Below are 25,376 nucleotides of genomic sequence, written 5' to 3' on the forward strand. Positions count from 1 at the left end.
CATACTGTTTGTAAGACAAACGGTTTTTTTTAAGTGAACAATGATAGAGGAGCCATATAACAGTAACAGTTAAGATTGCCTATTTAATTCAGTTACACACTGCCATCTAGCAGGAAGCCAGCATGGGAAGCCAGCAGTTTCAAAAATGGAGCCGACTTGAATGAGCCTCTGATGCTAGGACATTGCCTGTGGCTTTCAGGCCTAAGGATTAAGTTCTGAGATTGAGGTTAGGGTGCTTCCTGACTGGTGGCTCTGCCACTTTAGTGTGCAAATACCTGGGTTGCTTATTCAACGGATGACCAGACCCCACCTGAAAGCCCTCCCTTTGAGACCACGAGGTGGATCAGAAACAATGCCCTAGTTGCAGTGTGACATCACTACCAAGCCCAAGATTGGTCATGAGCTTCTGGGTTGTCTCATCTTGGGAGAAGGAAGGGCATACAAGGAGAATGACGTCCTGAAGACCCACTTGCCATACTGAAAATTGTACCCAGCCAGAGTGCATGCACTCCACACGATGAAATTAACAACCCAAGTCACCACATGCATTTTAGGGAGCTGTGGCAGCGAGTAGGGGGCAGTCTGTTGGAGCTGTGAAGAGAAGGAAAACAGTCATTTTGCGCGACACTTGCAACGTATCATTAAAAGGTGCCCAGGAAGTGTCTTAAAATCACATCGATGTTATTTACACATCTTACACAAAACGAGTTCTACTCTGAGGGCGCTCATCGGGTGCAATAATACCTAAGAAATGGATTGCACGTTGATAGCCTTGCCATTCAGAGGGCTCCCCCCACGGCATTTTCTCCGTTAAAAAAGCAGTGCTCGCTAGAGCTGGGCAGTCAGAATCGCTACTACTTCAGCACATAATTCCAGCAACAAGTGATTCTCACTGAAGACGTGGGGAAGAAGGAAGCAAGTCGGAACACACAGGCGGCAGAGTGAGGTTTTCGAACCGGTGGGGCGGGGAAGGTCGCGGCAAACCCGCAGGGACGTGAAATCCCCCAGTCGCCCGCGGCGGAGACCCGCGCGCCTTCCCGGGGCTCCTGCGCGTCACCGGCCTCCCATCTGGGCTTTTTCGGCCCAAGATAGGTTTAAATCTCAGGCGATGTCTCTGGAAAGCGCTGCCCAAGGTTTCCCAAAACGGACTTGGATTCTTTTTCAGCACGCAACTCTTTCTCTTACGCACACTCCCTTCTGGGCACAAAGAGGAGGTGTGCTCCGGGTGCATCCCGGCTTCCGTGCGCATCCCGGCTTCCGTGCGCACCAGAAAAGTCTCCTTTTGTTTCTGGGCATCAAGACCCTGTCCCCACCAGGTATCATTGCAGCCCGAAAAGACCCAGTGCCTCCCACTCACCTCGTCCCGGGTAGGAGGCTCGCTGGCTGCTGGCAGCCCGGCTGCTTTCCACTTTCAGTTTGCGCTCAGCCGGGGCTCGGGCGAAGACTCGGAAAGGAAGTTTGGGAAAAGCGGCATCACTTTCCGCGCTCGCAGGCCCAGCGATCCTCCATCCAGGTTTTCGCCGTTGCCGGGCTTAAAGGCTAGTCCACAGAGGTTCCTGGCAGTTTCTGCTTCTCCCTCGCTCGTGAGCCACCTCACTACCAAAAAGTTTCTGGAAGACTCCTGAGATTCTCTTTAGTAAGTCGCGGGACACTTTCTGCTTCTCAAACTCTGCTAGGACTGGAGCAAATTCAAAGTCACCTACTCAGGAAAACAGAACATGCCAGGCAAAGCAGAGACCTGGGGATACATTTAATCAGGTACCAGTGTTTGGTAGACTGAGCAGGATGATCTTTAGTTTTTAAAAAGTGGCGAAAGAAAACTAACTTCAGGCCACTGAATCCCAAATTTAGAGAACCCGTTTAAAATTATTTTTCCCTAGTCTGCAGGGGAGGTGATAAACCTAGGGAGGTAATTGAAGATCTTGGGAGGGCCAGGGCTTGGTTGAGGCAAGTGAGGCATCTAGGGCTTAAAATAGGAGGAGACAGTGAGTCCTGCAAATGCCGGGCACATTGCAGGAACCTGAGAGTCATTGCTGCCCTGCGCCTGCCTCACTGTAGTCCTGGCCCTGAGATCTCCAGTGCCAGGAACCTCAATTAACTAGTCTGGAAAAACTGGTTGATAATAATGGTATCAACTTCAAGAAACACCAAACACACACACACACACACACACACACACACACACACACACACGAAACATCAAACTCAGAGGAAAAGATTGATAAATTGGATATCACTGAAAGTAAATTCTGTTCACCAAAAGACACTTAAGGAAAAACCAGAGTAGAAGATATTTGCAGTAGATTTATCTAAGAAAGAATTCATATCCAGAATATAGCAAGAATGCCTAAAACACGATAAGAAAAAAAAATCAAAAAAGCAACCTAATAAAAATCTCTGGGAAGGAAGGAACTGAAGACTTATATAGCACAAAGAGGAATATGAATGGCCAGTAAGTATGTGAATGATGCTTAATTTCTTTAGTCATCAGGGAAAGGCAGATTAACACAATTATATACTACCACACATCCACCCATCCTAAAATGTGTATGGAACCACAAAAGACCTCGAATAGCCAAAGTATTCTTGAGAAAGAAGAATAAAACTGGAGGTATCACAATCCCAGATTTCAAGATATAAAAGCTATAGTAATTAAAACACTATGGTACTAGCATAAAAACAGCCACAGAGATAGATCAATGGAACAGGATAGAGAACCAAGATATAAGCCCACACCTATATGGTCAATCAATCTATGACAAAGAAGGCAAGAATATAAAATGGGGCAAAGAGAGTTGTTTCAATAAATGGTGTTGGGAAAAATGGACAGCTACGTAAAAACAAACTATACTGCTTTCTTACACCATACACAAAAATAAACTCAAAATGGATTAAAGACCTACATATGAGACCCCAAACCATAAAACTCCTAAAAGAAAACATAAGCAGCAATCTCCTGGACATTGCCCTTAGCAACATATTTATGCATATGTCTCCCGAGGCCAGTGAAACAAAAAATAAATGATTGGGAATACATCAAAATAAAAAGCTTTTGCACAGCAAAGGAAACCATCAACAACAACAACAAAAAGGGCAATGTAGTGAATGGAAGAAGATATTTGCAAATGATATATCCAATGAGGGGTTCATATCCAAAATACATAAAGAACTTTTACAACTCGACATCAAAAAAAACAATCGGATTAAAAAAAATGGGCAGAGGACCTGAATATACAGTTTTCCAAAGACATCCAGATAGCCAACAGACATAGGAAAAAATATCCAACATCACTGATCATTGGGGAAATAACCAAAACCACAAGGAGATATCACCTCACACCAGTCAAAAAGGCCAGTATGAAAAAGACAAGAAATAGCAAGTGTTGGTTAGGAGGTGGAGAAGAAAGATCTCCTGGGCACTGCTGGTGGGGATGTAATTGGTACAGTCACTATGGAGAATAGTATGGAGACTCCTCAAAAAATTAAAAATAGAACCACCATATGAAGCAGTAATTCCACTTCTGGGTATCGGAAAAAAGTGAAACACTAACTCAAAAAAAGATATACAGTTGGCCCTTCAACAATGTGGGGGTTAGGGGCATGCCAACCCCCCCCTCCACCACATATTTGGTGTATGTATGATACACTGTGTTCCTACCATACACTAAGCTAGAAAAAAGAAAATGCTAAGAAAATCCTAAGGGGGAAAAAAATGTGTGTACAGTACTATACTTTATTGAAAAAAAAATTCACATATAAATGGACCCATGCAATTCAAACCCACGTGTTGGAAGTGTTAATGGTATGCACCCCTACATTCATTGCAGCATTATTTATAATACCTGAAGATACGGAAACAACCTACATGTCTATCAGTTGATGAATGGATAAGAAAATGCAGTATATATACATAATGGAATATTATTCAGCCATTAAAAATGAAATTTTGCCATTTGTGATGTGAATAGACCTAGAGGGCATTATGGTAAGTGAAATAAGTCAGAGAAGGACAAATATCATATGATCTCACTTACACGTGGAATCTAAAAAACTAAAATAGAAAGGCAACAGAGCTCATAGAAACAGAACAGAATGTTTGGGGGAGGGGAGAGAAATGGGTGAAGGGGGTCAAAGGCAAACTTCTAGTTACAAAAATGACAGGATTTAATTTACAGATGGTGATTACAGTTAAAAATAAAAGTATATATTGCATATTTGAAAGTTGTGAAGAGAGTAGATCTTTGAAGTTCTCATCATTAGAAAAAAATTGTAATTATATAGTGACAAATGTTAACTAGGCTTATTGTGGTGATCCTCTTGCAATATATACATATATCGATCATTATTTTGTACTACTGAAATTAATGTGTCAATTATAGCTCAGTTTAAAAAACTATTCACTGGGTTCACCTGTTGGTGGTGAGCAGGGAAGGAGTGTTATTCTAAATCAAACTGAAAAATATATCACTTCCCCTACTTAAAACAATTTGGGTAGTGTGGTGTGGTGACCCTGGTGAGTATCGTCTACCTTTGGATTTCTTCCACGTCACTATTATTTTTTAAGAAGCTTCATCTTTTTATTTATTTTTTCAATAATCTCTACACCCAAGGTAGGGCTGAACTCAAGACCTGGAGATCAAGAGTTGCACAATCTACCAATTGAGCCAGGCAGGCACCCCTCTTCCACATTATTTTAAATTTGATTTTACTAACATAAAAGGTTATGTGTGTGTGTGATATGACTGCTCTTTGGGTCTTTAAACCAGGGAAAGCAAGTAGGTGAATGAGAACAATCACAACTGTTTTTTATGAAGCAATGTAAACTATGCATTTAACATACCTCTAGACCTCACATACCCGCATTTTTCAAATGCGATAATTTGCTAAAGGCTACCTGACTTGCCCAAAGATATTTAGTAAATAGCAATTGTTTTTTATAACCTAAGTTTGGTTCCCCAAACCTCTGCTAAATCAATGTTTTCCAATGGTGTGGCTCTAATTCGTAGTTCTCACCAGCATGAAGCAAAATTACATTACTTATGATATACTTAATTATTTCATACCGTGATATGCAAATTAATTGCCCATCCTTATTCTGAGACTGTGCCTTTGTTTACTCTTTGGGTGTTAAACTGAACATTCTTTTGAAAAATGGTGTGCGCTAATAAAGGTTTTCTTTTTCCCATTAAAATAAAAAGCGGGGGAAAGCTGTTAGTCCTCCGATTTTTTTTTTTAAATATTATCTAATCCATGAATTTCAAAGGTCAGGACCCAATTCCACACCAAAAGAGAACAAGAGTGTCTGCGGGGTTAAGTGAGGGAGGAGTGAGCGCGGGAATCAGGGTCTCAGGTGAAGAAGGACAGAGTTTGAGTTCCCCAGCCTGGTGGAGAAGGAGTAAAGACAACGCAGCCCCGGCCTCCAGGCGCTAAGGCCCGGCGGGAGGTGGTCCACGCTTTCCCGGGCGCACTCCGAGACTGAGGACGCCCGGCGGCCGGCGAGGGACAGCCAATCCTCACGGGCAATCACAACCCGCGCTTTGGACCACGGCGCGCCCATGGACCTCGGCCTCTGCGCTCCAGGACTCGACCGACTCCTGCGCGGGGTGGCAGGGGCCTCCTAGCCGGGTTTACCGTCCCAGGGTGAGACCGGGAACAAGACCTACAGGGCAGCGGAGGCGCACGGTGACGGTCCGGACGTGGCGCAGGACTTGGAGATGCGCGCAGAAGCTAGACCGCCAAGAGGCGCTGTGCAAGCCGGGGAAATCAGAATTCTCGCGATAGGTGAGACTAGGCTTTCCGGAAGTGATTCTCCGGAAGAAGCATGGTTGCCCCCGAGATCTGGTCGGGTTTGCACGCTGAGCTGCCGACGCTATGCAGTCAGATGATGTGAGTGTCCTGTTTCTCTGCCACCTGGGTTCTCCTGCTTTAGGGGGATCAGAAGCAACACTTAGATGGCCCATTAGCTTCGTGTCGCTGCGGAACCGAGGCTGCCGGAACCCCGGTTTCCGAGCGTGGGGCTCTCACGTGTCTACCCGGGATCTCCAGCGCTGCCTCAGCGGGGTGAAGGGGCCAGAACAGCGCCAGTCCACAGGGTTGGCTTATTCAGTCCCTGGTGCCCAGCAATGAAGGACTTTGCCCATGGTGTCTCTGGATGTGGGAGGCGCGGGTGGAGGTGAGGTTGGGGATGGTATAGCCAAGTTTAGACCTCAGATTTCCAGATCCCATTCTTCCGTGTTCACGTTACTTTAAAATCTTTTTTTTCCTGTGTTAGGATTTTCCTTACATTTGTTCATGGTCTGCCCACGCCATAATTTTTGGAAGCATCCTCGGTTCATTTAATTAGTCCTGGGAAATACAGAAGCGCTGTGTGCCAGGCAGTGTGGTAATTACTGGAGATTTAGTTTTTAATAAGCCAGACAAAAGACCTCTGCTTTTCTGGAGCACTCTGGTGGAGGAGACAGATGGTAAACAAGTGAACATATTTAAAACCATTGTACTGTGTAATAATACTGTGAAAAGAAGACCAAAGTTGATGAAGGAGAGAGTAATTAGGAGAGACCACTTCAGACAAAGCTGTTGTGGGAAGGTTTCTCTGAATAAAAGACATTTGAGCTGAGATCTAAAAGATGAGAATGAACCGTCACTGAGGGGCTGAGGGAAAAGCAAAATATCTGGGCAGTAGGAACAGTACAATACAAAGGTCTGGATATAAGAGAGAAGGACTGTATTAAAGAATATTGATGTGACCTGTGCTATAGGAATCCAGGGAAGAGAGAGAGAGATAATGAAGTTAGGTATGTTTGCAGGACAAGATCATGTAGTGTCTTTTAGGGCTTTTAATGGGAAATGACATCTGACTTTTGTGAAAAGTTGTCTAGTTTTGTGATAGTCTTTTCAAGGAGAGAAAGCATAAGAGCAAGGAAACTAGAGCATGATGAAAATAGTTTCAACCCTGGTTGTAATGGTGGAGATGAAAAGAAGTGGATGCATTTGAGATCTGTATTATCAGTATAACCAAAAAGACTATGTGATGGATTCAGTGATGAGGAAAAGGGAGAAATCAAAGGATTTCGAATAGTTCATTGGTGGTTTTATTTGTGGAGATGGGGAAGGAACACAGTATTCTTTTAAGGGGTGTGGACATGTGAATGTGTATGAGGCCTTCCAGGCTTCTAAGTGGAGATGTCAAGTAGGCAGTAAAATGTATATACAAGTCTGTAGCTCAGGTGAGAAGTCTGACCAGGAGATGACAACTTGGGAGTCATCCACTTACAGATGACATTTAAAGCCACAAGCCTGGGGCGTCTGGGTGGTTAAGCGTCCAACTTCAGCTCAGGTCATGATCTCACAGTTTGTGAGTTCCAGCCCCTTGTCAGGCTTTATGCTCACAGCTCAGAGCCTGGAGCCTTCTTCGGATTCTGTGTCTCCCTCTCCCTCTGCCCCTCCCCCATTCACACTCTGTCTCTCTCTCCTTCAAAAATAAATAAATAAACATTAAAAGAAATAATAATAAATAAAGCCACAAGCCAGAATGAACTCCTACTTTCCCAGTTTCATTTCCTCCTACCTGTTTCCTATCATCGCCTGCCAAACACACATCCTATAAAATTCCAAAAATGTTGTTTGTTTACATTTCTTTATGTATAGGCTTTAACTACTGTAGCTGCTTTAAAGCCTTTCCCAGTTCCTCAGGGCAGCCCACTTAAAGGCTCTTACAAACTTCTTTTGTGGCACTTAGACTAGTGCTTTGTGATGCTTTGTTTACATTTCTTTCTCCCTAAGTAGAGAGGTAAAACTGTTTTAGGACACTACCTTACTTCCTTCAACAAATACTTGAGTGCCTCCTGTGTGTCAGGTTTTAGGATTGTCAGTGCCTTACATAAATTAAGTATACCATCAATGCTGAATGAATAAAGAACACATTAGTTAATAGAGGATAGTAGTAGATGATTTTCTTTGCCCAGATGAGATGAAATTATGGTACATATATCCAACAATCTAGTTCTGTGCAGCCTTTTACAATGGGTAATGAACATATTAAGAAAGTCACAAAATTAGTATCTCACTTTTGTTAAAAATATACATATAAGCATACTGTTGCTGGAATGCGTATATAGAAAAAATTTGAAAATATTTACAAAATTCTAATGAAGTTTTATCTGTGGGTGAAGGGGTTGTGGTTACTGATAATTTGTATTTTTTTTCCCTACAAGAATCCCTACAAAAGAAAACAAATCAGACATTTTTAAAATATTTATTTATTTTGAGAGAAAGAGGAGGAGTAGAGGAGGGTGACAGTGAGAGAGAATCCCAAGCAGGCTCTGTGACGTCACCACAGCCTGTCGCGAGGCTTGAACTCACAAACCGTGAGCACATGACCTAAGCAGGTGGAATCCAGAGTCCAGTGCTTAACCAACTGAACCACCCTGGTGCCCCCACAGATCAAACTGTTTTACAAAGCATGTCTTCCTCCTCTCATTCCTCAAAGACTCCTTTGAGACCTCCTAAGTAAACCAGGGCACTGTGTTTTCCTGGGTTAATACTCCCACCTGTTGGGTCAGAGCAATTGAAATGTGTTCTTACCTTGTCTTGCAGGTTATCTGGGACACACTCGGAAACAAGCAATTTTGTTCCTTCAAAATAAGGTGAGTCTAGATTTGCAACTTGGGCAAAGATTCCTTCAGCTGTCCTCTTGTTAACCCCTCTTACAATTTTTGCTCTTTCCCTCTCATTCTAGAACCAAGACTCAGAGTTTTTGCAGAAATGAATACAGCCTGACTGGACTGTGTAATCGGTCATCTTGTCCCCTGGCAAACAGTCAGTATGCCACTATCAAAGAAGAGAAAGGTAACTGCTTAGTTTGAACTTCCATGAGAACTAGCCAACAGCTTTTAAAAGGATATTCTTTGGTCTCTCTGTAAGTAATATTAACGGTATTTACTTTACCTTGCAGGACAGTGCTACTTGTATATGAAGGTTATAGAACGAGCAGCTTTTCCTAGGCGGCTCTGGGAACGGGTAAGACTTAGGACATAAAATGACAGTGACCCTTGATCAATAACAAAACTGCCACATGCTTTTCTCTCTTCCTTGACCATAGCTACGTTAAACTTTTGAAGCCAACCTCATTAGGCCCCTGGGTATCATAGCAGTGAAGGCCCACCTAATCATTTACCCTCACTCTTCAAGCTTTCTTTTTCTGTTTATAGGTCCGGCTTCATAAAAACTATGAGAGAGCACTGGAGCAAATAGATGAAAATCTAATTTACTGGCCCCGTTTCATTCGACACAAGTGTAAGCAGAGATTCACCAAGATCACCCAGTACCTAATTCGAATTAGAAAACTTACATTAAAGCGACAGTAAGTATTTAGATCATTCATCTATTATGTGTATTTTTTTAAGTCTGTCTTTCCTTGGATCATTTTATGGAGAGACTCTGAAATGTCTAGTAATGGTTCTTACTAAATTCAGTTTCAGGTAACCTTGTATGATATGCTACGAAGAAACTTTACCTCTGATTAAAGTTGTGCCCTTTGATCTGTTTAAAAAACAGTGTGGGGGTTGGGGGGGCACCTGGGTAGTTCAGTTGGTTAAGCGTCCGAATCTTGATTTCCGCTCTGGTCATGATCTCTCGGTTTGTGAGATCAAGCCCCATGTCGGGCTGCATGCTGACAGGGCAGAGTCTGCTTGGGATTCTCTCTTTCTCCCTCTCTCTCTGTCTTTCCCCTGCTTGCACATACGTGTTCGCTTGAGCTCTCTCTCTCAAAATAAATAAAAATAAACTTAAAATAAACAAAAATAAAAAACAATATAGTAGAAATTGATGATCTCCTCCCTGTCTGAAAATCAGCTTCAGGAAATTATATAACTCCTTGACACAATCGTAAAATTAGGGATTTAACAATGACCTAAAAAATGGGGATAAATAAGAATGTCAGAACTTTACTCCGGGTTCACCGAAAATTAATTTTAAAAAGTGATGTGAAATCCATGGAATTAATTGGATATCTTACTAAGGAGTGCTAGGTCCTAATACTTTTTTGTTGTGACCTGCAGAGAAAGCTAAAGGTGGCGGTCTTCTACAGACAATTTTTTTTTTTATGTTTGTTTTTGAGAGAGAGCATGTGAGAGTTGGGGGTCGGGGGGGGGGAGCAGAGAGAGGGGCGGGGGACAGAAGACCCGAAGCAGGCCCTGCACTGACAGTAGTGAGCCCCATGCGGGGCTTGAACTCACGGGAGATTGTGACCCGAGTCAAAGTGAGACACTTACCCGACTGAGCCACCCAAGCATCCCTACAGAAAATTCTTTATTTTAGTTAACTGAAGCATTAATCATGAAGCATGGTGAGTGCCCTCAGAAGTCTCAGAATGCTCAAAGAAAACAAAAAGTAAAATAAGCATAAAAATATGTGTAAAAATGTGTGACTTGTAGTATTAACTACTTAGGGAATTACAGGTATATAATGTTAGCTATATTGAGCTGAGCCCTACCAAACCAACTCCATTCCTATTTTCTCATTTTTTTAAAGGAACACACAAAACATGCCCTTGGGTTTTCTGACAATGTGTTTTATTTTCCATAGGAGGAAGCTTGTTCCCTTGAGTAAGAAGGTGGAGCGGAGGGAAAAAAGAAGAGAGGTAACTTACCCTTCTTGTATTCATAGCTTCTGTATCTCATTGAGGGTAGGACTCTATAGGTGTAGGGATCATGAGAAAGATTCAGTCACCATTTCCTGTGAACTGTTTGGGCCTTGGGTAATGGTTCGCTAATAGAGAACAGTATTAGTTGCATAAGATATTGGATATTCGTATTTTAAGATGATTTTCAGGGCAGGTTAATATAAGGGTTCTTGGAGATATATTTAATGGAGAACAGAGAAGTACCTTGTCTGAGATTCTTGAAGTTAAGTATTTTAGAAATCAGAATTTTGGGGGACACCTGGGTGGCTCAGTCAGGTAAGTGTCCAACTTTGGCTTTGGTCATAATCTTGAGGTCTGTGAGTTCGAGCCCTGCATCAGGCTCTGTGCTGACAGCTTGGAGCCTGGAGCCCACTTCAGATTCTGTGTCTCCCTCTCTGCCCCTCCCCTGCTCACATTCTGTCTCTCTCTCTCAAAAGCAAACATTAAAAGAGAGAGAAATCAGAATTTTGGTATGTTGTTAATCTTATACATTGCATACTACTCAAAGCAGGGTTTGAGCATTCTTTCTTCTTTTTTTTTCCATGGTAAATGTACTCTCTAATTCCCATTCCCTCTTTCCCCCATTCCCCCCAACCCACCTCCCCTCTGGTAACCATCAGTTTTGTATAGTTAAGGATCTGTTTGTCTTTTTTTTTCCCTTGTTTGTTTTGTTTCTTAAATACCACTTTCTCTTTATCCATTCATCAATCGATGTACACTTGGGCTGCTCCCATATTTTGGCTATTGTAAATAATGCTGGCATAAACAGAAGGGTGTGTGTAACCCTTTGAATTAGTGTTTTCGTTTTTTGGGGTAAATACCCAGTAGTGCATTGCCTGCATTGTAGTGTAGTTCGTTTTTAACTTTTTGAGGGCTCTCCCATACTGTTTCCTACAACAGCTACACCAGTTTGCATTCCCACCGACGGTGCAAAAGGGTTTCTTTTTCTCCACATCCTCACCAACACTTGATGTTTCTTGTGTTTTTGATTTTAGCCATTCTGACAGGTGTGAGGTGATACCTCATTGTGGTTTTGATTTGCATTTCCCTGATGAGTGATGTTGAGCATCTTTTCACGTGTCTTTTGGCCATCTGGTATCTTTGATGAAATGTCTCTTCATGTCTTCTGCCCATTTTTATTTTTTTTTAAAGTTTATTTTGAGAGAGAGAGAGAGAGAGAGTGTGTGTGTGTGTGTGTGCTTGCATGCAAGTTGGGGGGAGGGGCAGAGGGAGAGAGAGAGAATCCCGAGGAGGCTCCGCACTGCCAATGCAGAGCCCAATGCTGGGCTCAAACCCACAAACCATGAGATCATGGCCTGAGCTGAAGTCGGACACGGAACCAACTGAGTCATCCAGGTGCCCCTACCCATTTTTAAATTGGATTGTTTTTGGGTATTGAGTAGTATCAGTTCTTTACATACTAACCCTTTATCAGATATGTCATTTGCAGATATTTTCTGCCATTGAGTAGGTTGCATTTTAGTTTTGTTGATTGTTTCCTTCGCTGTACAGAAATATTTTAATATAACCTCAATAATTTATTTTTGCATGTATTTGCCTTGCCTCAGGAGACATATCTAGAAAAATGTTGCTATGGCCAATGTCAGAGATTACCACCTGTTCTCTCTTCAAGGATTTTTATGATTTGGGTCTCATATTTAGGTCTTTAATCCATTTTGAGTTTATTTTTGTGTGTATGGTGAAAGGAAGGGGTCCAATTTCATTCTTTTGCCTGTGGCTCTCCGGTTTTCCCAACAGTGTTGTTGAAGAGACTTTTTCCTGTTGAATATTTTAATTCTCCTTTGTCAAAGATTAATTGATGATATAATTATAAACTTTTTTCTGTGTTTTCTGTTTTATTCCATTGATTTATGTGTCTATTTTTTTTTTAATTTTTTTTTAACGTTTATTTATTTTTGAGACAGAGAGAGACAGAGCATGAACAGGGGAGGGGCAGAGAGAGAGGGAGACACAGAATCTGAAGCAGGCTCCAGGCTCTGAGCCATCAGCCCAAAGCCCGATGCAGGGCTCGAACTCACGGACCGCGAGATCGTGACCTGAGTCGAAGTCGGACGCTTAACCGACTGAGCCACCCAGGCGCCCCTTATGTGTCTATTTTTATGCCAGTACCATACTGTTTTAATTGCTACTGCTTGGTAATATAACTTGAAATCTGGAATTGTGATACCTTCAGTTTTTTCTTGTTCAACATTGCTTTGCCTGTTCAGGGTCTTCTGTGGTTTTACTATTTGTTCTAGTTCTGTGAAAAATGCTATTGGTATTTTGATAGAAATTGCATTAAATGTGTAGATTGCTTTGGTGTATGGACATTTTAACAAGATTTGCTCTTCCAGCCCCATGAGTCTTTCCATCATCTTGAATTTCTTTTATCAGTGTTTTATAGTTTTCAGAATACAGGTCTTTCATCTCTTTGGTTAAGTTTATTCCTAGATATTTTATCATTTTTGATGTAATTGTAAATGAGATTGTTTTCTTAATTTTACTTTCTGCCACTTCATTGTTAGTGTATAGGAATGCAACAGATTTCTGTACATTGATTTTGTATCCTATGACTTTACCGAATTCATTGATCAGTTCTAGTAGTTTTTTGGTGGAGCCTTCAGGGTTTTCTATATACAGTGTCATGTCATTTGCATATAATGAGAATTTTACTTCTTCCTTACCAATTTGGTTGACTTTTATTTCTTTCTGTTGTCTGATTGCTGTGGCTAGGACTTCTAGTACTATATTGAATAAAAGTGGTGAGAGTGGACATCCTTGCCTTGTTCCTGACCTTACGGGAAAAGCTGTTTTTCCTCATTGATGCTGTTGGCTGTGGGCCTTTATCATGTTGAGAGATGTTCCCTCTAGACCTAGTTTGCAGAGGGTTTTTATCACGAATGGTTGCTGTACTTTGTCAAATGCTTTTTCTGCATCTATTGAAATAATATGGTTTTTATCGTTTCTCCTAATGATACCTATGTATCATGTTGATTATTTTGTGAATGTGGAACCACTCTTGCATCCTGGGAATAAATCCCACTTGATTGTGGTATGTGATTTTTTTTTAATGCAAGAGGGGAAAAAAGTGATTTTTTTTTTGAAATAAAATTTTTTCTTTTTTTTTTTTGTTTTTTACTTATACAGGCTGAAATATGAGTACTAAGGAAGTAAATGGGTTTACTCAAATTTTTCTGTTACAGGAAAAGGCATTAATAGCTGCTCAGCTGGACAATGCCATTGAAAAGGAATTGCTGGAGCGACTGAAACAAGATACGGTGAGAAAGCTAGGAAGTTTGGAATATAAATTTCACTTTTTAGACAGTAACATCATGCTAGGAAATAGTGGGAAGTGTGTTTTACTTTCAAAGATGCTAGAAAGATCTTCACCTTGATTTTGTTCCTGGAATAGAACAGGCCTTCCTGGAATATACAGGCCTTGGCTTCCCCGTCTTAGTTCGTGAACATGAACACGAAAGGTGCCCTGGTTACCCTTGATGTTCCATCCAGCAAAGAGACCTTTCCCTTTGCACCATACTGTGAACTCCTGTTCCTGACGCAACGGTTTCAGAGCTCTAGATAAGAAAAGGCATGCAGTTCTGATCCTCCTGCATATTACCCTAGTCTAAGGTTCTTTAAAAGGAGTTAAATCTTCTTAAAAATTAGTGTCATTTATGAGACAAAACGGATAGAACTTATTTTTCCCGTATTATTTCCTATCAGCAAATTTACATTTGTTCCAACCCACTGATTTTATAAACTACTAAGTTTATAGTGTTTGGTATTAACCACTGATTACTTAAATGTCAGAAACAGGCTTGTAAAGACACTGTTGGCTCTAGGCTTGAAATTAATATAGAAAAATTATTATCCATCACATTAAGTATTCTTATTTATTCACTGAGGAGAAAACAGTATGTCATCGGACAGTGGACTTCAAGTGTAAAATCCAGATGTTAAAGCCAGTCTGTATTTATGTTCTTCAGTATGGCGACATCTACAACTTCCCCATTCATGCCTTCGACAAGGCCCTGGAACAGCAGGAGGCAGAGAGTGACTCTTCAGATGCTGAGGAAAAAGATGATGAAGAAGTAAGCCTTGTTTGTTCGTTTGTGCTTCCTACAGCACCTGTAGACCTAGATCTCTTTATATGTACTTGAGTGACAGAACAGCATTTTCACTCCCCTACCCAAAAATAATTATTTGGTCCTTTTTTTTCTATCATGAGATTAATTTTAGTTCAGTCAACAAACTATTAACACGTTGGATTTTAATCTTACTTATTGGCATTCTGAGATTTTTCCTGCAAGGGGACAAATGAAGAATCCTCATCAGCTGACAGAATATACCATTCAGGAACCTGAAATTTATACAGGATTTAATTTCACTATTAATATAGGGGAGGTACTTGAGTGATAGTCTTTTAGAAAAAGGCCAGATATAGCAAGTAATTGCTAATCACATGGTACGCTCATACAGGCACATAGGTGTACTTTTCCTAGTAGTGACCCTTTTTTGATATTTGAAATTAATAGATTTAAGTGTTTGTAAAGCCTTTCTAATGTACTTTTTTTTTTTTTTTTAGCAAATTAAAATGATCTAATGATTTGTATTAGGCATGAGAATTGATATCCCTAAAATGTTTTAATTCAGAAGTATTAAACTTGGAAATAATTAGATTTTGGTTGGGACTAAGTAAGTAGACTATGATTCTGTTTGTTACTGTTGCACTTATCAAAGAATAGAATTAGATGTGTGAGCTGAATTTTCATTCTGTATTTTCAACTTAACAGTTATGTTTTGTTTTAGGATGTGGGAAAGAGAGAGTTTGTGGAAGATGATGAGGTGGATGAGAGTGACATAAGTGATTTTGAGGTGAGATTTATGGGCAAAAAATTGACCTTTGACCTTCAGAGAACAGAACGTTTCTGAACACACACAGAGGCAGATAAATTGCCAGCTCTAAATTGAGAGGACGATGAAAGGAGTTTGGGAGATGCATCTAGCATTTTCTCTCTTTTTTTCCTCTCTCCATATCAGGATATGGATAAGCTGGATGCCAGTAGTGATGAAGATCAGGATGATAAATCCTCCAGTGAGGAAGAAGAAAAGGCCCTTGATGCCACACATAAAGGCAAAACACCCTTGAAAGGACCTTTGCGGAGGAAACGAGCCTACGTAGAGATAGAGTATGAGCAGGAGACAGAGCCTGTGGCCAAGGCCAAAACCACATGACTTCCCTTTGGACATCTGCAACAGGACTGAACATTTTCAGTATCCTCCTTTCTTTTACCTTAACCATGTATATACCTCCAGGTTTTGCTCTTTCATACAGTATTTCACACAATATTTGTGTCTTTAATATTTATGCTGCTTCTGTGGGGCAAGGAAATCTGGGAGTGGAGAAAGCCTTAAGTTGTGAACAGAGTATTTTTATAGTGTTGGCATATGTTTTGAAGTAACAGCTTGAGCCCAAGAAGCTTAACAGATGAATCTGTGGGTGTAAATATTTCTAAATTTTAAATGCTACCCACCTGTTTTCCTTGGTATCCTTCTCCCCCACCCCCCCTCAACTTTATTTAGAAATGTTCAGATTTCAGTTTTTTCTTGTTCTCCTTTCCCTACTTCTGTGGGAATAAAAGAAGGAAAAAGAACTAAGTTACACTGTTGAGTGTAAAAATACCTTTTTTCTTAAATGATTCCATTTATACAGTTGGAACAAGAAGAAAAGTCTTCCTGTTTTAGGAAAGTAAGACAAATCTTAAGTTCCATCGTAGGGCGTGCCTTCAGAAACCTGCTGGACTTTTCTGATACAGTTCACCACCTTGCTGTCTTCACAGCTTTGGAGAATTTTGACCAGGAGACCCTGAAATATGAAACCAAACAGGCTTTTTCTTTTTTAATTGATACTTCTGTTCCTTTTACCTCGGTTCTTGTTTCTCGGTACCATATTCAAAGAAAGAAAGAATGGATGAGACTAGGGAACAGTTCATGGAACAGGTGTAACTTTAAAAGCTGTGTTGGCATGTAGGCAGATGTCCTGCTGGCTCAGGAACCAGCAGACTGATCCCAGCCAATGCAAATTAGATTGGATCCAGGACTTGAAAACTGCCAGAGATTAAAGAGCCAATACGAAGTAATTTGAATAAACTGATAACACAACAAACAATACTCTATAAATATTGTTAGGATATGAATTTTTTTCATGCTGCTTTATAACCTGAAGATTTCTAAGTGGGATAAGAAATGAGGCAATAGTTTATAAATATATATAAATATACACACAGCCATTATATGCTTTGGCTATGACAAGTCAACTTTTGTGACATGTGAAACTAAAGAATTCCCATGTGGAAAAATAAGAATAAGGATAAATAAAAATACAGGTGCCCTGGAAAAACTGGAAACATTTCTGGGATCTGAATTACTCTATATTATTACCTCTTAGTGGCTTATAGCTCATTATTTCATCCTTAAAAAAAAAATCAGATATAACAGAACTTAAATTTTAAGAACGCTTAGTCTTTTGCCCATTTTCTATCCTCACCCCAGAGACATCTGAGCCTCTTGCCTTTTGGCCTAAATACCTCTGAATAGCTTTAAAAGTTGAATAAGTTAATCCGCCTTTATTGAAGGTTAGAGGGCTCCCAGGTGAAAACCTGAACCGTGCGTGTTCACTTACAGACTTGGTCAGGCATGTGAACAGTAAATTATAATCAATCATAGAAGCTTCCTAAGGACCAGGTTGCAGACTCTTACCTTCACTTGTCCTTGACAACAGTGGTCCAGGAGAATCAGGCAATCTGTGGCCTCTTCTAACAAGGCGCTCTTAACAGGCTCAGGTGTAAGGTTTGGATCCCTTGCTACATCACAGATCAGTTTCAAGAGAGCCTTCAATAAGACCACACGTCTACAGGAAACTCTGGAATCAGGAAGAAAAAAGTTACATTCATACTCTAAAATCAGGTCTTCTAAATGACTTAGAAGACCAGGGAGCTAGAAGCAGAACTAGAGACGAGACGCCAGATTTCTGAACTCATTTTGAGCCCTTTTTTCTGCAGCATAGCTCCAATACACATACTCTGGCCTGCCAAGCCAGAAGCTTGGTTCTACTGTAAGGAAATCGCCCCACCTGGAAAGTGAGAAGTGGGATCTCCCCTTACCAGGGGCTTTTACTTTGGGCCAGAGAACAGCAGATGGCCCACAGTCCTTTAACTTTTATACAGTCATAGGCCTGGAAATTTAAAATGAAGTGAAATATGCTTGGCTTCTGGGACCTAATTGACAATTAGAATTTTCTGTTTAATTCCAGATCCTAGCTTTTACCCTCAGTTAAGCCCAGCCCATTTAACTTCAACTTCTTAGCATTTTTGAAAGTTTTTATTTTGATGAAAAGAAATTCTGGAAAAGGACAGTGGTGATGGTCGTACAAAATCGTGAAGGTACTTAATGCCACTGAATCCATTTTAAATGGCAAATTGTATGTAGTTTTTCTTACATAAAAAAAACAAAACAAAAAAACCTTAAAAGCCTTAATGGAAGCTGAAAAATAATGGAGCTTGTAGTGCAAAAATATGCACAGTAAACCATATCTCTGGACAGAAATGTGACTGGGAGAATAAAAGTTTACATCCCTTGATCTAGTAAGTATTTAGCGGTTTCCTATACTATTTGCTGCTCAGTCCTCCACCTGTTGTCAACATAAAACCTGCTGTTTCCTACTCCCCAGCCCCCCCTCGTGCCATACAGGGCACTGATTTTCTCACCTTCCTACTTGGGCTTGCCAATCCTGACTTGGAAGCTTAGTCTCTGCTCTTTAAAGGCCTGCCAATGTTAACTGGATTCAATTTCTTTCATCCATCTATTCAGTCTATATTAGTCCATTCATTCTTCAAATATTTGTGTATTTAAGAACCAGGTACTGGTTAAACTTTCATATACTCAATATACCAAAGTGGTCTTACAGTTCAGTGGAGGAGAAAGACTGTAAGTAAACCAAGGCAGTCCAGTTCCAGATGTAACTAAGGGAAAAGATGGGGTACATTCTAAGGAAATGAGAGTACTGTGGTTCAGAACAGATACAGATGTTAGAGCACCGGACTCCAGCTGAATTAAACTTTGTTGACGCAAGAAAGTATTTTGCTGACTTAACATGTTTCCCTTCCACTTTATTGTTCCTGACACCACCTCAAGCCAGAGTTGGAATGCTTTCTAAGCAATGATATTCTCAGTATTCTCCTGGTCACTGCTCCACACATGTTCAGTAATGAGCTATGAAGTTCTCTGTTCTCAATTAGATTTCAAAAACCTTAGGGTGAACAAAGTTAAGCATGTCTATTACAGCACTTCTAAGTGGACTCTGAAATTCTAATATGCATTATAAATTGAGGGATATACACCTGAAGTTAACAATGGGTGTATTTTATCTTTTCAATGCAACTTCAGTTCAAAATTCAATAGCAATGTAAAAACAGGCCTGTCCTTAATACTTTGTACTGAAAGTATACCTGGGCAAGTTCTGAAGTGAAAACTGGCTGAGTTTTGTCCCTCTTGGCCCACCTAACTGCTTGGCTGTTTTACCTGGGCCAAGTGTACTGCATGAGAAGTTTTAAGGTTTCCAGTGTCTTCAGTCTAGCCTCCTCCTCTGGCCCATCATAAACCTCCAGGTAGCCGATAACAACTCGCTCCAGCCTCTTCAAGTGCCGGACAGTTAGGATCCCCAACCTGAAAAGGGAAGAGAAGATGTGGCACCACAGGGATGAACTTGAGGGGTGCGGCCAGACCAGCGGCTGGGCACTCGCCTCTTCACAAACGCTGGCAGGTTTCTTGCATAGGTCCTGCGTAAGAGAAGGCGGTGCTCTGGCTCCATGTGGGTCAGGATCAACTGCAGCACCTCGTCACAGTGTGTGGTGGGTCGAGCCCCACCTCCCTTCCAGTGCAGGCCTTTCTCCAGGACGGGGAATAAGTCCAGCAGACACGAGAGCACAGCCTAGGAGGAAGTAACAGAAAAGAAGCGTTCGTTCATTTGCATTCACTGACTCGTCTAGCACCCTTATTAATCTGTCCGTGGGGTCCACGTTATAGAATTCTGAAAGATACTAGTAAAAACACAGGAAGTGTATATTATTTTTAATGTTTTTTTTGAGAGAGCGCATGAGTGGGGGAGGGCAGAGAGAGAGGGGCAGAATCCCAAGCAGGCTCTGTGCTATCAGTACAGAGCCCAACATGGGCTTGGAACTCCCAAATCGTGAAGTCATGACCTGAGCCAAAATCAAAAGTCAAATGCTTAACTGACTGAGCCACCCAGGCACCCCAAGTGTATGTTACTTTATATTCTTTTTTTTTTTTTTTTTAGTGTTTATTTTTGAGAGAGTATAAGCAGGGGAGGCGCAGAGGGAAAGAGACAGAATCTGAAGCAGGCTGCAGGCTCTGAGCTGTTGGCACAGAGCCCGATGTGGGGCTTGAACTCATGAACTAAGATCACGAGCTGAGCCAAGTTGGACACTTAACCAACTGAGCCACCCACGCACCCCTTACTTTATATTTTCAAATTTGTTTTACATTATCTCCAAACAAGTTAACATCTACTCAAGACTGTTCTTTGCTAAGCTATGAAATGGGACTTCATGAGCACACCTGGGACTAACCCAAACTAATTTTTTTTTCATGTTTACTTATTTATTTTGAGAGAGCCTGAGGAGGGGAGGGTTAGAGAGAGAGCAAGAGAGAATCCCGAACTGTGAGATCATGACTTGAGCCGAAATCAAGAGCTGGACGCTCAACTGACTGAGCCACCCAGGCGCCCCAGACTTTAACCCAAATTTTAGGAGTCTAAGTCCATTGCCATTAAATAAGTTTATTTTTTTTAATTTTTTTTTTTTTAACGTTTATTTATTTTTGAGACAGAGAGAGACAGAGCATGAACAGGGGAGGGGCAGAGAGAAAGGGAGACACAGAATCTGAAACAGGCTCCAGACTCTGAGCTGTCAGCACAGAGCCCGACACGGGGCTCGAACTCACAGACCGCGAGATCGTGACCTGAGCTGAAGTCGGCTGCTTAACCGACTGAGCCACCCAGGCGCCCCTGCCATTAAATAAGTTTAAGCAGTAGTTATACATACTTACAGTAAAACCACTCCTGAACAGAATCTAAGATGGTCCTCATCTGTGTCCAGTTTGACCTACCCTATCTGAAGTTTCAGTGTCAAGGCACTCCCTCCTATCTCTCCTGAGATTTTTGGTTTTTCTATGAGTTTTGTTTTGTTTTTATTTTTTTTTTTTTTAAATTTTTTTTTTTTTTCAACGTTTTTTATTTATTTTTGGGACAGAGAGAGACATAGCATGAACGGGGGAGGGGCAGAGAGAGAGGGAGACACAGAATCGGAAACAGGCTCCAGGCTCCGAGCCATCAGCCCAGAGCCTGACGCGGGGCTCGAACTCACGGACCGCGAGATCGTGACCTGGCTGAAGTCGGACGCTTAACCGACTGCGCCACCCAGGCGCCCCTTGTTTTGTTTTTAAACCACCATCTAAAGAGCCCTAAACTTTTTGGCTCTTAGTACCTGGATCCTCAATTTAATACCTAAATTAATATTTAAAATGAAAGGTGGCAGGGGGACAAGGGAAGGGAGGGCAGGCACAAAAAAGGTTATTTCCACCTCTGATTTTATATAACTTGTTTTCTCTGTCTTCAGAATGTTCTCCCATCCTAAGAAAGTTCTATTCATCCGTCAAATATCACCTCCTTCCCAAATCCTAAAACCATCCCAACACCACCAAACCTGGTTAACTGCCTTTTGCTGGACATGTGCTGCCCTTTATACAAATGTCTTCTAATAGATTTATCACTCTGCACCGTAGATATGTAAAAAATACTCATTTATTTACATGTCTTTCCAAAGGGTTTCTTTTTAATTTTTTTTTTAATGTTTATTTATTTTTGACAGAGGGAGAGGCAGAGCGTGAGTGGGGGTGGGGCAGAAAGAGAGGGAGACACAGAATCCGAAGCAGGCTCCAGGCTCTGAGCTGTCAGCACAGAGCCTGACGCGGGGCTCGAACTCACAGACCGCGAGATCACGACCTGAGCTGAAGTCGGTCGCTCAACCGACTGAGCCCCCCAGGCGCCCCTCAAAGGGTTTCTTAAAGCCAGAAGGGCTTTAAGATTCATTGATTTGATTCATTCATTCTTGGAACGGACAGTGGTTACTAGCACACAGTAGGTATTTAATGTGTATTGGATGAAAGAATGGCACTGGAACATCTAACCTACAAGGAGTTTCAACTGTGAGTTCATAGAGAGGAGCAGAGAAGAACACTTAAGATTAGTAAAACAGAACTTTTCACACATAAAGCCACCCTCAAATAATGTGTAATTCACCCAGATGAAGATAAAACACTGGCTTTTCTGTGGAGACTCAGCAATGTGGATGCCTGCTCAGTATCGAGACATTTTCACGAGTCATTTGCTACCTCTTTATTTTCAAGTTGGCCCTGACTTAGTTATCATCCTCATTTTCCAAGAGAGGAAAAGGGCTCAACTATTCTTATTCGCACACTGCCACCTTCTACTCGAATTTGAGAACTGAGACTCACAGCCAATAAACAAATCGTACGGTTACCTGGATGAGGCGGTACTCCGGTGTGTACAGGTGGTTGAAAAGGGCGTGGTAGAGGACCTGGGCTCTGTTATACTGGAGCAAATCAGCAGCTGGCTGCAAGCAAATTACCCAGTTAAAAGCTTCCCAACGGTGCCAAACCATGGATGATTTTCGAACTTGAATTATGGGTACGTAGGGTCTATTACACCAAAGGATTCATAATAGCACTCTCGGCAAAGTGGTGCAGCAGAAGGGTGCTGGGCCCAGAACAGCACCCTCTACTTCTGTGTATACTTTTTTTAAAAGCTCCACAACACATAGTTAAGAGGGAAAAAAAAAAAAGTTTCCTTGAGTAACAGCTTGCGCATTTGGGTGTGTGTAATCCCTTTCAGTTTCCGATTCTTTTGCTCCTTGAAAGTCAACTGTTAATTATTCAAGGTCTGGTTATTCATTTTGACACGCGTGATCATGGCCCAGGTGTCTTCCACATATTACCTACGAGACACAATCTACTAGGCTGGCAGAAGGAAAATATAAAGAAAAAATATAAATCAGTGATTTTTTTCACGTAATGGCATTAATGGAAAGTTAATAGGAAATATGAAAAGGCAAGAATAGTGATATCATGACTCAGTCTGTCCCATCCACACAGATGACAAAGTGCAGAGGTCGCTCACCACATTAAGCACGATGTGATGGAGGCAGTGGACACCCAGTATTTTGTTCTCTGTTTGATAATCATCCGAGATGAGCAGCGATGGGGGAAGTATCCTCTCCAGATGTTGGTTCAGCCAGGGTCGAGAGACCTGCTGCAGAGTCCATGAGAAAACATGTTTTGTGGCAGGGTTATTCTTCCAGGATTCTCTATATGGAAATGTGAAACCACAGGAAGTAAAGTGATACAGTGTTAGCTAGCAAAAAAAAAAAAAAAAAAAAAATTAAACTCTTCAAGCTAAATAAAGCATTATCTTGCCCTTGAAAAAAAATACATCCCCCATAAGATATCTCTTGATGTTATGCATACTAAATCAAAATAACTTACACTAAATACATTTAATAATCACCCAGGGCTCTGGGTCTAAAGCTAATCCAATGAGAAGGATCCATTTAAAACCAACAGCTTGTAAAGAATCTGTGGGTGGTTACAGAGGAGACGTGCTGACAGGGGAGAGAAGTAAAGGAAACGTCTTCAAGCATCACTGTAATTATTGTAAGGGAGTAAATGAGTCAATATTTGAACAGCAATTTACAACTTATAGTGGGTTTACACACTTTACTCAACTAACCTTCAAAATAACTCTGTAATAGATAATATTATCTTTATATTACAAAAAAATGAAACAGGTTCAGAGAAGCCCTCTGACCTGGTTCTACTCAGAAGCAATAAAAAGAAGTACCAGACGACCTCCAAACCAAGCCTTTGAACTCCAAGTTCCTGGTTAAGTGAGAGTTATGTGCACATTTTTTCTCTCATCACTCTGGTGTCACAAATACTAACAAAATAGCAGGTAGAACTGACAGAAAATACTTTAGCTAACAGCAATCTATAGGGTGTTTTTCATCCCAAACACTGCTTCCATATCTAATAACCATCCTTATCTAATAACTGTTGATGAGTTTCAAGATCCCCGAGTTTAAATTCAAACCACTTAAGTTTAAATCCTCTCCAAATCCCATTCTCACCTAACTGAAGAAAGTTCAGTATAAATAATTTGGACAGAACTTCCAATGTCAAGGGCAGTTGTCAGGAGGATGGCAAAGAGCACTAGAAAATGGGGAGTCTGAAGACCGGGGCTCTAATGTAGAATTTGCCAATGTCTAATGTCATTTATAGCAAATCACAACCTTTCTGGGCCTTAAGAAATCTATTACAACACCTTTATCTTATTGATGAAGAAACTCAAGTTTCTTTGAGCTCTATCTAACATTCTAAAACGTTAGGCTGAAGCTCAAGTAAGTAGCTCTCTCAACAAGAATACTCACTTATTCAAATCGGGTTTAAGAAGCTCCATTATTAAAATAAATCTCCCTTTCTCATCTTCATTTTCTCCGTGCAGAAATCCTGCCACAGAACCACACTCAGTAACTTGAAGGAGTAAGGCGAGCACCCCTCCAGCAACGTCATGGGATCTTGGGCTGGTCCATGGTTGCTCCAAGCTGTGTGTGACCGCAAAAATATAGATGGGTCCTGCCAAGTCACGTAGGCCTGTCTTCCACTTAGGGCAAACCAAGGAATTCTTGGCCGCCTCAAATTTCCCCAAGAGTTTAAGAAATACTAAGCCAACTGCTGCCGCTTTCTCGGCCACTTCAGAGTAACCAAGACCTCTACCTTCCTGTTCCTTGGGTGGGGCTGCATACTTCTCCAGGGCTTTTGCCACCTGCCCCAGCATTTCGGGCATTCCGTGGAGCGATGTGCCACTCCCCTCAAAAAACTGATCGCGTTCTGTGGCTTCTATGAGAGCACTGAGGTCCTGAACTGCTGCACTTTTGGCCTTGCCCCGTCGGGACTCCTGGCTGGTAAGGCGGTGCAAAATCTGGGAGAAGGACTGTCCGAGGGCCGAGGAAGGCCACTCTCCCGGCAAGGAAGTGCCTTCCCGCGATGGGGATTCCCGAGAGCGGTCATGCTCCATTTCTCGGACTGCGGCAGTGATGAGCTGGTCTCCCCCAGAGAACCAAGATGGAGGCAAGGGGGGGGGGGGGAATCTGCTAGAGAAAGATCACTCGGATGCTGGAATTCTCCCGAAGAAAACAACTAAAGCCAAATAAAACGGCAAGACGTCCGGGGGACGGAGGACCAAGAGTCTAACCAGCATAATAAAAGTAAAGTCTGCAGAGGAAAAGGTGCAGGAAAGGGAAAGGAGCCTCTCTGGGAGTAAGAGAATCTCAGACTCCCAACGGATGATTAAAAACAAAAACAAAACCCCAAGAGTTTAAGAAATAACCCCCTAAGGTATGAGCAGAACACCCCCACGGGCACCTCCAGACCTTTCCGCACGCCCTGTGCCCATCAGGATCCGGACCTAGCTATCCTCGCTGCCGCAAAGCACAAAGCTAGCTTCCGCTGATATTGAGGCAACACTTCGTCATTTCACGACCTA

General features: G+C 41.6%; 3 protein-coding genes across 5 annotated transcripts in view; 1 reads left to right on the forward strand and 2 right to left on the reverse strand.

The window, feature by feature from the left end:
• Positions 1–1,955, reverse strand: part of FUT10 (fucosyltransferase 10) — a 79,613-nt gene extending 77,658 nt beyond the window's left edge. Inside the window, exon 1 of the mRNA XM_058720250.1 lies at positions 1,358–1,955. The gene's annotated coding sequence lies outside the window, so the exon portion shown is untranslated. The remainder of the gene's footprint in view (positions 1–1,357) is intronic.
• A 3,803-nt stretch (positions 1,956–5,758) lies between these two features.
• On the forward strand, positions 5,759–16,339 carry MAK16 (MAK16 homolog). Its single transcript, XM_058720251.1, has 10 exons — positions 5,759–5,886; positions 8,596–8,645; positions 8,738–8,847; positions 8,954–9,018; positions 9,210–9,361; positions 10,585–10,639; positions 13,885–13,959; positions 14,668–14,772; positions 15,491–15,556; positions 15,722–16,339. The coding sequence occupies exons 1-10, from the start codon at positions 5,872–5,874 to the stop codon at positions 15,914–15,916; spliced, it is 888 nt and encodes a 295-aa protein (XP_058576234.1). The 5' UTR covers positions 5,759–5,871; the 3' UTR covers positions 15,917–16,339.
• TTI2 (TELO2 interacting protein 2) lies at positions 14,561–25,376 on the reverse strand. 3 transcript variants are annotated; one of them, XM_058720246.1, is made up of 8 exons: positions 24,262–25,376; positions 22,956–23,142; positions 22,300–22,392; positions 19,483–19,670; positions 19,262–19,405; positions 17,441–17,603; positions 16,365–16,547; positions 14,561–14,749 (listed from the first exon to the last, which is right to left on the reverse strand). In XM_058720246.1, the coding sequence occupies exons 1-7, from the start codon at positions 24,906–24,908 to the stop codon at positions 16,443–16,445; spliced, it is 1,527 nt and encodes a 508-aa protein (XP_058576229.1). In that variant the 5' UTR covers positions 24,909–25,376; the 3' UTR covers positions 14,561–14,749; positions 16,365–16,442. The 3 variants fall into 3 exon arrangements, with proteins under 3 accessions (XP_058576229.1, XP_058576231.1, XP_058576230.1); XM_058720248.1 differs by lacking the exon at positions 22,300–22,392; XM_058720247.1 differs by lacking the exon at positions 14,561–14,749 and having other exon boundaries at positions 16,413–16,789.

Source organism: Neofelis nebulosa, chromosome 3, assembly GCF_028018385.1.
Source record: "Neofelis nebulosa isolate mNeoNeb1 chromosome 3, mNeoNeb1.pri, whole genome shotgun sequence".
Classification (NCBI taxonomy): domain Eukaryota; kingdom Metazoa; phylum Chordata; class Mammalia; order Carnivora; family Felidae; genus Neofelis; species Neofelis nebulosa.